Below are 14,788 nucleotides of genomic sequence, written 5' to 3' on the forward strand. Positions count from 1 at the left end.
TCCCCACACACACCTCTAAGCACACACACCTCCCCACACACACCTCCCCAGCACACACCTCCCCCCAACACACACCTCCCCCCAACACACACCTCCCCCCACACACACACCTCTCATCACACACACCTCCCCCCACACACACCTCCCCTGCACACACACCTCCAGTGCACACACCTCCCCACATACATCTCCCCTCAACACACACCTCCCCGCACACCTCCCCCACATACACCTTCCCCGCACACACCTCCTCTGCACACACCTCCCCACACATACCTCCCCTCAACACACACCTCCCCACACATACACCTCCCCCCACACACACACCTGCCCCACACACACACACCTGCCCCACACACACCTTCCCGCACACACACCTTCCCGCACACACCTGGCGAAATAACTACAGCCTTCAGTACCATCTAGTGACCACTTCTGTGAACTACAGAGAGAGCCACACAAGGATGGCAAAGCATCTGGGATACCATGATTATTTTTTATCTGACAGGTTTCTATTGATTTAGGGCAATGATGTACCTCAGAAGTTAGGCATTCAGGTTTTTTTTTAAGTTTTAATCTAGTACCCATGAGATCAGTGTGATTTTCTCATTCACAGATCAGTGAATTTGCAGCGAAGAAAAACCTCAGGTTAATTTCACTTCCCATCACTCTCCGGGCTGGTCGTCTCCCTCGCACACACTGTCCTGGTTTCCCCAATGTCAAGGCCGCTCCTGCTTCAGAACACTTGCTCCTGCTGTTCCCTCTGCCTGGAATGCTCTCTCCCTGAGGACCAAATGACTTATGGCCACCCTCAACTAGGCCAGACTTCAACTGCCTGCTCAGGAAACCTACCTCTTACACCCACCTCAAATCCACTGCCCCTCCACTGTCTGGCCTTTTACTCTTCTCTGATTTCCTTTCTTAGCAATTGTTACCATCATAGATGTCTATTAGCTTACCATGTACCTCACCCCCACCAGAAATGAGCTCCATGAGAACTGAGCCTACGTTAGTTTTAATTCACTGCTAAATTGCCACGGCCAAGGACACTGCGTGACACACAGCAGCAGTTCAACAAATATTTACTGAATGAAACACTATGTAGTCAACATTAAAATGATTTAAACAAACACATAATTTCTTTTCATTTCTGAAATCTCACTTCTTATCTGAATAAATCCATGTATTTAATAAAGCAAGACAAACTATAAATGGACAGATTTTTCTAAAACAAATCTGAGAGGGTTTTTTGTTTGGTTTTATTTTTTTTCTTCTCTCTCTCTCAGGTTGAGCAACAGAAACCAAAACACAGTTGAAAATTTACAACTGTATTTTTTCATCTTCAAAATGCAGTAATAATAAATAATGAAAGGTCAGGAAAGGAATCAGAACATTTTATTCGTACCTTCTTCAAGAAAATGAGGCTCTACTGGCCAACTGACCAAGAAGGACCACGTTTAAATTTAAGGGAGCCTTTACCTGTGGTATGCATTTGCTGCTTCCTTCTTCAGCTGTAGATGCTCATTTAAGTAACCCAACATTGTGAAAGCTGGAGCATAATTCTGAATTCTCTCTGGAAATCCAAAAACATCTTTTCTCAATATGTGCATAATGGTTGTATTTGTAAAAACATTACTTTTGTTTTCAAGTTTTTCGATACTTTAAACAGTAGATTATTTCCTGAGGTCACGTGCATTGCTAAGAATAGAAGTTGAGTTTATCTTGACTATAAAATACCAGTAATCATTCTATAACTCTTTTAAATTATTGAATAGTATCTATAGTTACATGTGGCTTCTATTCATGTTTCAAAGTTTAAATACATTTTTATTCCCAAAGGTATAACAATTTAAAATCAGAGTTCATGTTAAAACTAGTCATCTAAATTATAAGGAAATTCAGTTCTTTGGCTAATCACATAAACCTTCCTTGATTAGATTTATGTTGGTGATTCTGTTCCAGTTTCTATGCACTTTTTAAAAAAAAAAAAACAATCAGTGTTGTGCACTAGAAAGAGAAGATGATTTGGGCACTTTCAATGCAGTATTTTAAATTCTAATGTCAAAAAACATCATAAAACTATAAAGGAAGTGTACAAAGGAAAAAGAAATGCACCTGAATTATGAACTACTCAACTTAACTTGTGCTGGGAAGCAAGCCTTTAAATCTCTTATTGAGCTGTTTAACAAAGTGGAGCACAATCCCATCTTATGTGATAGTTAGGTTCACAGTATAAGATGAAAATCACACAAAGTGATTCTTGAAAAATTTTTAAGTCATCTCACAAGGAGAAGGTAACCAAACTGAGTCAAAGTGAATGAGGAGATTCAGGCCCTTCATCCACACTCACGCTGAAGCCAACAGTCAGCGACAGATGATATCTCCATTTTTCTTATCCCCGCTTTCTCACCTTTCTGCTTCTAAATTAATATAGTTTTTGGCCAAGCACATATAGTTGAATTTGCTAAATGAGTATATGACACAGCTCCCTCAGAGACTCAAAAACCTAGCTATGTACAACTGTCAGAGAAAGTTCATTGTTCTAGGCATTTGAATTTTGCAGAAAGCTAAATCTTTCAGTTCAGTTCAGTCACTCAGTCGTGTCCAACTCTGCAACCCCATGGACTGCAGCACGCCAGGCCTCCCTGTCCATCACCAACTCCTGGAGTTTACTCAAACTCATGTCCATTGAATCGGTGACGCCATCCAACCATCTCACCCTCTGTCATCCCCTTCTCCTCCCGCCTTCAATCTTTCCCAGCATCAGAGTCTTTTCAAATGAGTCAGTTCTTTGCATCAGGTGGCCAAAGTTTTGGAGTTTCAGCTTCAGCATCAGTTTACCTCTATGTAAAATCCTTCACAAATGTTTCCCATTCTGTAAGGAAACCTATCAGTAAAATCTCTGATCCTACATTTTCTCAGCAAGGCTCTAGGAGGTATTCATTCAAGTCACTCATTTGGGCACACTGCATAACACGTTAATGTCTCAAAGTGCTGACGTTTACAAACGAACTGCCTTCTCCTCAAGTGCCCCAGGCTCAGTGCAGGCAGAGTATTACCAGCCTGCAGATTACAATGATGCTGCATTTCTCTTCTGGTTTTCAGTTTACCTGATTTCTTCATACTTGTTCATGGGGAGAAAAGGGCAAATTCATGTCTTAAGAACTAATATTTAATTTGGAATTAACTTTAAATTCTTTAAATTATCTCAACAATTATTCATATATCTTGCTATATAACAGGTGCCGTACCCACGTATTTACTCAAGACCACTTGTGCTGCTGGAATTGCATTCATCTGGAGGATGTTATACCGGTACAGCTCTGTGTCTCTGTTGCTCTTATCTTGCAATGTTGTACAGACCCAATACGCATAACCTATTGCTCCCTCAGTCTGTAAGAAAAGACAAACAAGCAGACACAGAGTAATAAATCTGCCAAGAAAAATTAAGAAACAAAACAATGTATTTCAATACAATAAATATCAGATCTTCGTCATCTAAGTCAGCTATTAAGTGCCTTTAAATAAAAGATCACTATGATACAACACAACTAAGAATATATTTAAATCACTTGCCTCAAACCTAAGTAGAGGAATAAGTGGGATAAATAAAGAGGAGAAAACAGAGTCCCTCCTGATGGTTTGGTATGATTCTCAGCATCATTCCCCTAGGTCAAACAAATAATGACCAATCAAAAGATTTCTAAATGCTTTCATAAATAATCTAAAAATGTCAACTAAGTCTAGTGTTTATCTCAGTTTACTTTTTTTTTGAGTCTGTTTCTATTCTGCATGACTACTGCATCTATTAGATCCCAAAGTCATTTCTTCATCAGCTCTTGAAGTTCTTTAATGAGTTTATCTATTTTTCAAGAAAGAACAAAGAGTAGAGACAACTGCTATCATCAGCATCTGACATCACCATGTATTTGTTTTCTCAACAAGGGTAATTAAAAGTTTATTCATTAATGAATTCTGAAGAATGCTCAAATTCTTACATGCATACTGAGTTCTGTAGTGTGCCTGAAGAGATCCATGGTGTCATAACTTCCAACTGTCTCTGCAATTAGAGCCTATAAAAGGAAAAAAGAGGATCTTAATATGTTCAAAAGGAATACTACTACTACTAATAACAATAAACAAGTTTTTGGAGGAACCAAAGGTGTTTTCTAACTGTGCTTAAAAGCAAAGTTAATTTCTTTTTCAATCCTGACTACCATATTTCATGGCTCAGAGGACCAGAATGACTTGTTAAATGAGCCTTTAAGCTGATAGACACTTGAAGAACTCCATTGCAATCAGGCAGTGGTGGAATAATCCACATGAAATTCTTCAGAATCCTGATAAAGCTATGCCACCTTCTCCCTTCACTACCCAGCGCGCCCCCGCACCGGCCCATCAATTCATACAGGTACTTGGTTAATCACAGGGTCACCTAAGATTCAACTGGAAAACTTTTTAAAAAGGAGATCTCACCCCTAGAAATCTAGCTTCCATAGATCTGGGTACAGTCTCAACATGTTTATTTTTAAAACTGCCTCAGGATTTCAAATAGTAAGACTTTATGATAGTTAAAATTAATTTCAAGCTCATCTATCTTTTATAAGAAAGCAGGGTTTTTTTTAATTATCATGCACTACTAATTAAGAAATTAATATTCAGCTTCACTCTATCATTATCATTTTAATTAAATCTACTACTAGGGGAGGTGATGGAATTCCAGTTGAGCTATTTCAAATCCTGAAAGATGATGCTGTGAAAGTGCTGCAATCAATATGCTAACAAATTTGGAAAACTCAGCAGTGGCCACAGGACTGGAAAAGGTCAGTTTTCATTCCAAGACCCTAAGAAAGGCAATGCCAAAGAATGCTCAAACTACTCTACAATGGCACTCATTGCACATGGTAGTAAAGTAATGCTCAAAATTCTCCAAGCCAGGCTTCAAAAGTACATGAAACATGAACTTCCAGATGTTCAAGCTGGTCTTAGAAAAGGCAGAGGAACCAGAGATCAAATTGCCAACATCTGCTGGATTATCGAAAAAGCAAGAGAGTTCCAGAAAAACATCTACTTCTGCTTTACTGACTAGCCAAAGCCTTTGACTGTGTGGATCACAATAAACTGTGGAAAATTCTGATAGAGATGGGAATACCAGACCACCTGACCTGCCTCTTGAGACACCTATATGCAGGTCAGGAAGCAACAGTTAGAACTGGACATGGAACAACAGACGGTTCCAAATAGGAAAAGGAGTACGTCAAGGCTGTATATTGTCACCCTGCTTATTTAGCTTATATGCAGAGTACATCACGAGAAATGCTGGGCAGGAAGAAGCACAAGCCGGAATCAAGATTGCTGGGAGAAATATCAATAACCTTAGATATGCAGATGACACCACCCTTATGGCAGAAAGTGAAGAGGAACTAAAAAGCCTCTTGATGAAAGTGAAAGAGGAGAGTGAAAAAGTTGGCTTAAAGCTCAACATTCAGAAAACGAAGCTCATGGCATCTGGTCCCATCACTTCATGGCAAATAGATGGGGAAACAGTGGAAACAGTGGCTGACTATTTTGGGGGGCTCCAAAATCACTGTAGATGGTGACTGCAGCCATGAAATTAAAAGACGCTTACTCCTTGAAAGAAAGTTATGACCAACCTAGACAACATATTAAAAAGCAGAGACATTACTTTGCCAACAAAGGTCCGTCTAGCCAAGGTAATGGTTTTCCCAATAGTCATGTATGGATGTGAGAGTTGGACTGTGAAGAAAGCTGAGCGCCAAAGAATTGATGCTTTTGAAGTGTGGTGTTGGAGAAGACTCTTGAGAGTCCCTTGGACTGCAAGAAGATCCAACCAGTCAATCCTAAAGGAGATCAGTCAGTCCTGATTTTTCACTGGAAGCACTGATGCTGAAGCTGAAACTCCAATACTTTGGTCACCTGATGCAAAGAGCTGACTCATGTGAAAAGACCCTGATGCTGGAAAAGACTGAAGGCGGGAGGAAAAGGGGACAACAGAGGATTTGATGGTTGGATGGCATCACTGACTCAACGGACATGAGGTTGAGTGAACTCCGGGAGTTGGTGATGGACTGGGAGGCCTGGCATGCTGTGGTCCATTGGGTCACAGAGAGTCAGATATGACTGAGCGACTGAACTGTACTGAACTGAATCACTGATTACTGATTTTCTAATATGGGTGATGCTCCCACTATTCTCTGAACTGAAAGACTCAAAACCCAGGAGGCCACTCAGACCAATCCCCTTCTTCTCCAGGTGTGAAAAGTGAAATCCAGCAGTTGATAAGTTAAAACAATTAGTCTATGACAGACTCAGACTAGTAACTTGATTCCTATTTGGCAGTACAAAATCTCAACTTTTTGGGTCTATGGGGTCACAAAGAGTCGGACATTACTGAGCAACTGAACTGGACTGAGCGACTGAACTGAACTGGACTGATATCACTTTCTATTAATAGGTTATTTGTATCACAGGTTATTAATAACTATATGCTATGTATCTTACTTGTCCAATCCAGCACATTAAATAAGATGGATCAAGGGACTGAGCCATTTTGAAAGCTTCATGAGCTTGCTAGGAAAAAAAGACAAAATAGTCAGTTTATAAATCTAATATTAAATCGCTTATATTAAAAAAGCATAAGAGATTAAGAAAAATCAGACTTGTAAACATAAATAGAAATGAAACAGAGAACTAAAACTTCACTGTTCAAGCACAATTTGCACGCGCATGTGCAGCAACACTAAAACAATGTCTTAAATACCTAGTCCTAAAAAGAGTTCTGGAGGCTTCCCAGGTGGCTCAGTGGTAAAGAATCTGGCTGATAATGCAAGATACATGGGTTTGATCCCTGGGTCAGGAAGATCCCCTGGAGGAGGAAATGGCAACACACTCCAGTATCCTTGTCTGGAGAATTACATGGACAGGAGTCTGGCACTCTGCAGTCTATGGGGTTGTAAAGACTTGGACACGATTCAGCGACTGAGCATGTGCAAAAGAGTTCTGGATACAACGGATTTCTCTACAGGCTTGGGAGTTCTGCAGGTGTCTACCTCTTGTCTGCAAAATTTTCAGTCGATCACCCAGCTATTTGCTAATCCACAGGTTTAATGGAGGGCCTCCTAGATGGCTTAGACGGTAAAGCGTCTGCCTGCAGTGCAGGAGACCTGGATTCAATCCCTGGGTTGGGAAGATCCCCTGGAGAAGGAAATGGCAACCCACTGCAGTATTCTTGGTTGGAGAATCCCATGGACAAAGGAGCCTGGAGGGCTACAGTCCATGGGTCACAAAGACTCAGACATGACTGAGTGACTACCACAATACAGGTTTAGTGGAAATCCTTAGAGAAGACTGTATCTATTCCCCTTGCTTTGACTTAACTGGGAACATAAAACTATTAATAACAACCAGTGCGGTCTGAGAACTGCTAGTGGGTGTAAAGGAATGGCCAACATAAATCTGCACTAAGCATTTAGGAAACTTTCAAGACACCCCACTTAGACACTTAAAATCACATGTTTTTTTCCTTTTTTCTGCTATGAAGAATAGCTTATTGTATGTTGCTTTACACTGTTTTCCCAATAATCTCTGCATGGCTGATATTGTCTTTTCTTCCTTACGAGAACGTAGGCTCACAGGCAACACTACCATAAAACCACAGTCATAGCTTATTAACTAAGACTTGGCTTTGCTTAAATTTTTAAAAAATATTTTCACATATTTTAAGATCCAAATTAGTATTTTTCTTCACTTTATTTATAGTCTTCCAAAGCAGTCTTTGCAGAGACTTCATGTATCCCTGAGAATATCACTGAGCTATTTTTAAAGAATGGTATTCAATATACTGGCTGAAACACAAAACAGTATAGATTGCTATTATCTACAGATCCATGGAAACTTCTGAAAGTGAAAGTCGCTCAGTTGTGTCCCACTCTTTGCGACCCCATGGACTGTATAGCCCATGGAATTCTCCAGGCCAGAACACTGGAGTGGGTAGCCCTTCCCTTCTCCAGGGGATCGTCTCAATGTGGGGATCAAACCCAGGCCTCCCACACTGCAGGCAGATTCTTTACCAGTTGAGCCACCAGGAAAGCCCAAGAACACTGGAGTGAATAGCCTATCCCTTCTCAAGCGGATCTTCCTGACCCAGGAATCAAACCAAGCTCTCCTGCATTGCAGGTGGATTCTTTACCAACTGAGCCATCAGAGAAGCAAACAAGACCCACAAACAGTCTCCCCATTACTGTACTCCAATTCTCTAACATACAATTGTTCGAGTATGACAAAGTACACCGTACATATAAAGGGATTAATACCTGTTAAAGGTGAATCTAAATCACCAAAGCAAGGGTTAAATTTAAGTTTCTAAAGAGTACTAATCATTGCCCTTACTTCATCATCCCACTCAAGACATGTATGAAAGATAAAAAGAAAAACACCCAAATAATTCATAATAAAATTGTTTTAACCTCTAAATGAAAATACAATGTAATTATAAAACCAGAAATTTCTCGGGACATAGAAAGGAAAACAAATCTTACACATTCAATGTTCAATATAGTAAAGTAAATGCTATCCAACATCTAGCATATCAGCGAGAACGCTAGATAAATTAACAATGTGCAAAGTATTTCTCCACAAGAAGCTTAATTATTATGAAGAGATCATACATGGAAAATGTTCTTTACTTAGACTACAACAAAGCAGACAATATAGTATTTACCTCAATTTTTTCATTTGCAAGGTATAACACTCCCAAGTTGGTCCATGCAACAGCATTCTAAAACAACAAATAAAATTAGGTCCCTTGTCTACTTGGCAGTCTCAGAAAATTATTAACACGACATTTTGATGTTCTTTTTCATAGACAGAGACACAGAACACTCACAATTTGTTCTGACTGGATTGATTTGATGAAACAGTGCTGAGCAAGGGCATAATTTCTAATACCTGAAAAATACAGACTTTCATAAAACTCAACAATTGTTTAAAACAATCTAAAAATATTGAAGTGTTAACTCAATTCTTACCACTATAACAGGAAACTACACCAAGAGCATTCCAGTATAAGTGATTATTACTGTCAAGTCTCACAGCTTTTTTCAGACACTGAAAAGTAAAATTAGATGCATTTTTATTTCTCGGAATATCAGCATTTATATATAGATAACTGTGAGTTTATGTGAAAACACTCTAGTATTTACTTTATCAAAAGCATCTTTTAGAAAAGACCTTAGTTTTTTTTTTTAAAGTTTATAAAAAATTTCTCAAAATCATACATGCATAGATTTCTCCAGCAACTCTTGAAGGTCATCTGAGTTGCTGCCTGTGTCTGCTAGATGTTGCGCTTGGCGATAATAATTAATTCCAAGGTCACACCACGTATTAGATGTAGACATCAGTTTTAATGCACGACCGTAACATCTATGGAAATATAAAAGTGAATGTTATATTTTGTTATGACGTTCTAATTTAATTTGAATGTCATCAAATGACCATCTTTGTAAATTACCTTCCTCCAAGATGGAGGAGCTCATTTTTCTTTAATACTTGTTTTCCTTCTTTCTGACCTAGAAGGACTCCTAAGACACTGACATTCACTTTAGATGGTGAGACAGCAGACAGAGTGGTACAAGCGTCTCCAACTAGCTTCCAAAGGCAAGACACATCAGCTCGATGCTGCAGAGCCCTAAAAAAAGAAACTGCGATGCTTAAAAATTATTTCCAAAAAGCATGGCATTTATCTCCCTCACTACTACATACAATTAAAACAGGAAAGTGTACATATATACAGTCTTTAGTTCCTTAATTAAATGCAGCAAATGCTGTATTGAATTTACTAACCATCTTAAATCTTATTACCTCCTTTTTAAGAAGAAAGGAAGAGGGGAAGGAGAAGGAATTGTTTTAAGTGACAGAAACTGTGCAAACATTTCTTTGGTACTCTTTATCATTTTTCTTAGAAGCAGCAGAAATCCCATAAATAAATCAATAAATTATCCAGGACCGTTAAAATTTACCTTTAATACTGGATCTTTTAAATTATGCTTTTTGTGTTTGTCTATTTAAACAAAAACCAAACCATTAAAGTCAGTAAATCTCTCTCGGTTGATTATCATAAATTTAGGTTTTGCTTGATCTCCCTCAAATTTAAAAAAAAGAACTAGCAAATGTATAACATAGCAAATATATCTGGTAATCCAAAGGAGTTTTACTTTCTGAGTTCAAGGATACCAAAAATCTAAATATGAAAGTGTGAAAAATCCCTATTTATTGAAAGAAGTAAGACTCAGTGGACAAGCTCAAAAAATAAAAATATTAACTATGGTGGCAAAGGGCACTTTTTTTTAGAATGAGAAAATCTCAGCTATTCATTTCTCTTCACTTTTCTCAAAATCTTATAAATAAAACACAGCAATTGCACAATTAAGCCAAGTATTGGTAATCAGCCACCACAAACAGCTATGTTACTGGCAGATGGACAAGCAGATGGAACATTGTTCATAGCCTTTTCTACTCATGCAGTCCAGCCAAAAATCATTTTCCAATGTCTTTCTGAGAAACAAGATTAATTATTGAAGTCATCACTAAAAGCCCAATGTGAGGATCAGGAGGAAGGGCAAAACAATTTGTTGCTCCTTTGCCTAAGTATCTCAGTGCAGTTTCCAAAATTGACAGCATGAAAGGTGAAAACAGACAGGAAAAAAAGAAGAGAATCACTGGCAGTTTTAACAACCCAAACTCTTATCTCCTTTTAAGTTCAGTAAAAAATAAAATATCTGTAAAGTGAAATAACTTCGATTGCCCTTACACAAGAATTGAAGTTACGTGAACATTCAAGTATAGAATTAAATACAAACTTGGGGCTATCACGTTAAAAGTTCTATATAACTGCTTGTAATTAGTTGTGAGTGCTACATGGTATCCAGAACAAAATTCTCCACTCAGAAAGGCAGTATTTGGAGCTGAAGCATCATCAATCAGAGGCTCACATTTACCTTTAAACGCTAGTTCAAACAAATTACACCCTCTCCACAATACCATCCTCTATGGAAAGAGTTCTAAGTGTTATGAAAGACTTGAAAAGAAACTACACAAATCAGAGGGAGAAAAAAGAATGAAGCTTTCACTTCAAATTTGGTTCATATTCAAAGCAAATCAATTTGAGAGCAAGGAAATCAATCACACAGAGGAGAAGGCAAGTAGGAAAAGAAAGGAAGTAAAGCACAATAAAGATGTTTAAGAGCAAAAAAATTAATTCTGCACCTAACTTGTGTACCTTTTATAGCCATCTATCACAAATAACATTCCACTTAAATAATGAATATAGTTCCATAAAATAACCAGAGTTGCTGAAACGTTTCTGTCCTCTTTCTTGGTATTAGATACCACTTTTTTTCCTACACAAATTCTCTCCAGGAACAATCAGACTGCTACTTCACCTTTAGTCCTACCCTTAAGTCTAACACAGGCTCTAACTACTGAATGTAAAGCCAGTTGTACATGTAAAGTGCCATTTACCAACCAGTTCCAACTAGATACTCATACCTCTAGGTCTCCTAAAAGAGAACACGAAAACAGTGGTACCCAAGCTGCTGCTCCACTAGCTACTTCTTCCTTCCCACTCTTCTCTATGCATCCAGCATTTCAGCTGCTAAAAGCAAGAAACTATATTTGTTCCCCAGTGTAAAATCAATACAAATGTATGTTGCAGAATTAATTGGTTAATCTGACATTGTTTATGTTTGCAAGTCTGAATAATGACTGCTGTAGCTAATAGGATAAACAGAGAATGATTTTCTAAATTTGACTTTATTATAATACTAAGAAAATAAACACAATAAATAATAATACTAACCGAGTAAAATATTCCAGTGCTTTCTCTATGTAGTCTACAGCTTTCCCATCAAGATAATCGACTAGAGCTGCTTTTGCCAACAGGAGGTGGCATTCACCCAAACCTAAAAACAGGTAAGTTTGCAGATGTTAAAATATGTAAAAGAAACACTGAAAATGAACATCAAATATATTTATTGGTGTACTATTACAGACAAAATTTAATGGTATTTTATAAAAAGTATCTTTAAGCATGGTCTTGCATACATTTATTGAAGAATTCAAATGGCAGAGTTCTGTTGGAGTAAACATGTATCGAAAGATAATATCTATGGAACCTACGAATTTTCATGATTTTCAGCAAATTACTTACCTCTTAAAATCTTCTTTGAAAATGGGGATATTACTTAATAAATACCTAATATGATGCTACCTGCTATCACAGTATTACCATCTGGTGTCGTGAAACAAGATTTGATCTCTCTACATTCAAAACATTCATTGGACTTCCCTTGTGGCTCGACTGCTAAAGAATCCACCTGCAATGCGGGAGACCTGGGTTCAATCCCTGGGTTGGGAAGATCCCATGGAGAAGGGAAAGGCTACTCACTCCAGTATTCTGGCCTGGAGAACTCCATGGACTGTACAGTCCATGGGGTTGCAAAGAGTCAGACATGACTGAGCGACTTTCACGTTCATACTATAAAAATTAAAAGAAACAGCAATTTCCTAAATTGCCTAGTAAACGTTTAATAAATGTGAATTCTCCTTCTGTTAAGGAATTTCATAAAATATTTTTTTAAAGGGTTTCATGGTCTAAGTTACATGTCAGTTATGACATACAACACTTCTGAATTAAACTCCCCACTGATTCTTTAAAAAGGAAAAGGAAATGGAGGAAAGCAAATACAATGAACTCCAGTGTTTTTTTTAATGGTTAGAAATAATCATTTAAAAAGTAATAAAACATGGGTGGTGGTGTTTTACTTTAAATTACAAAAATAAGAAGGAATAGACACCTATAAAGGAACTAAAATTAGATAATTAAAAACAATGAAAGTTGCCTCTAAAGTTCAAAAATTGAAAAAAATGAGGTTTTATAACTTACAAAGTAACTAAAACCTATTAAGATATTCTGAGGATATAGTGAATTAATTATCAAAATACAAGAGTAGGAAAATTCCTGTTTTAGAGATCTAATTTTTAGATCCAGTACCTATCATGCTATTTATCTAAAAGCTGTATCTCTATCACATTACTATTTATTAACTGTCACAAAACAAAATCTGACCTTTCTAGATTCAGACCTATGTAACAAGCTATACTATAAAAGGTTCTTACTGGACACATGTGATTAACTAAAGAAGTTCTTTTCAAGTTACTCAATACATTTAGAAATTTATTCAAAGATTTTATACTTTGGCATCACAAAAAGTCAAAGGAGCTATTAAAAAGCAATTACCTTTCAGAGCAGGCACATAATCTTCTTTCTTTTTAATGATCAGCTGGTACTGAGCTACTGCCTCTTTGTATTTACCAAGGGTTTGCTGTATTGCCGCCACCTTAAACACACTGTATGTGGATTCTGGGTTCAGCTCACTGGCTTTTGTGAAGGATTTCAAGGCTGTTGTATAGCCACCTCTGCTTAAATATGCCTCTCCTAATGACTCCCAACAATTGAAGTCCTTCGGGTCTGCCCTTAATGCTGCCTGTAAACTAAGAATTTCAAGAAAGAGTAAGAAAAGTAAAAGTGATAAAACTACTTCCACACCTGAAAGGAAAATACAAAGTAATTTAACTGAATCACACATATCCATGGTTTCCCTTATGGATAAAAGGGAAAACCCATATTTATTTAAAGCAGGTATACCTGTCCCTTTTATGATGTGAATTTTTTAATAGTAAGAAATATTATTGTAGTTTTGGAATGAATAATAATAAGATCTTTTTTGAAGAAATGCCCACCAAAATTTCTTTTCCTTGACTGTGTGGGAGAACTCCAATTTCCTATCCTACCAGAACAGGTATACATCTGAACATCAGTCTATAAGCCCTCACCAAGAAATATGAGAGTTGAAAAATGGGAATAACAGGCATACTTTTAATTTCAGATAAAATTCCATATCCATGAAAATTTTAAATGCCTGTATTCTATGTATTAACATAAGTAAGAAACAACTTTGATTCAAATACATTTTCTTTACACGGTTCAAGCCAAACTACTAAAAATGAGCTGCCCCAAATGCCCTTCAAGCTACTAATATCTCTCCTGCCCCAAAACAATGCTTGTCGGTGCAAGAAAAACAAAGATACTGACCTTGGCTTATTATCACTCCTTAAATTTATTCTAAGAACCGACTACATACATGATACTATTAAGACTTTACTTGACTGGACGTCTCTCTCTCTCCTTAACACGAGGACATCAGTTAATCCAGTTTTGTAATTCTAGTGCATGCAGATAATAACAGCCAATAAACCATAAATAAATTTTGCTACTTCTTCAATTAAAATACAATCTGGTGGGCGGCAAATTGTCAGTTCATTTTGGATACAAATGGAGTTTAATTTAAGGAAGCATTAGGCTAACAGAAGTTAAATACAGAAAGGCGCCTTACTCAGCCACTGCTTGGGAATGCTGACCAGCTTTCAGATAGTACAGGCCTCGCCTAAGCCAGGCCCACTTTGCCGTCCCAGCACTTGCCTTTTGAGTGACTGTTGTCAGGATAGCTAAGGCAGTTTCCTAACAAAAAGAAAAGACTAATATTAGAGATATTAAATATTATAAAAAATACTGAACATTTATGTAAACAGATATATTTTCATTTACCACTTCTGATTTTTTAAACTTAAACTGGTATATACTGAACCACACTTTCAACATTAAGCAACTCAGTATCTGCCAATAAAAATTTACTCAATTTATAAGCAGTAG

At 37.5% G+C, this 14,788-nt stretch overlaps 1 protein-coding gene across 5 annotated transcripts in view; it reads right to left on the minus strand.

Moving 5' to 3' along the window:
* The window catches only part of SKIC3 (SKI3 subunit of superkiller complex), a 129,855-nt gene that overhangs the window by 51,488 nt on the left and 63,579 nt on the right, over positions 1 to 14,788 (minus strand). For all 5 annotated transcript variants that reach the window (XM_055565100.1, XM_055565075.1, XM_055565065.1 and 2 more), the window contains 12 exons: positions 14,472 to 14,596; positions 13,316 to 13,569; positions 11,876 to 11,978; positions 9,530 to 9,706; positions 9,297 to 9,441; positions 9,048 to 9,126; positions 8,906 to 8,967; positions 8,741 to 8,797; positions 6,523 to 6,591; positions 3,999 to 4,073; positions 3,252 to 3,393; positions 1,480 to 1,573 (listed from right to left, as the gene is read on the minus strand). In XM_055565100.1, coding sequence (XP_055421075.1) covers positions 1,480 to 1,573; positions 3,252 to 3,393; positions 3,999 to 4,073; positions 6,523 to 6,591; positions 8,741 to 8,797; positions 8,906 to 8,967; positions 9,048 to 9,126; positions 9,297 to 9,441; positions 9,530 to 9,706; positions 11,876 to 11,978; positions 13,316 to 13,569; positions 14,472 to 14,596 — 1,382 coding nt within the window. The remainder of the gene's footprint in view (positions 1 to 1,479; positions 1,574 to 3,251; positions 3,394 to 3,998; positions 4,074 to 6,522; positions 6,592 to 8,740; positions 8,798 to 8,905; positions 8,968 to 9,047; positions 9,127 to 9,296; positions 9,442 to 9,529; positions 9,707 to 11,875; positions 11,979 to 13,315; positions 13,570 to 14,471; positions 14,597 to 14,788) is intronic.

Source organism: Bubalus kerabau, chromosome 1 (genome assembly GCF_029407905.1).
Source record: "Bubalus kerabau isolate K-KA32 ecotype Philippines breed swamp buffalo chromosome 1, PCC_UOA_SB_1v2, whole genome shotgun sequence".
Lineage (NCBI taxonomy): Eukaryota > Metazoa > Chordata > Mammalia > Artiodactyla > Bovidae > Bubalus > Bubalus kerabau.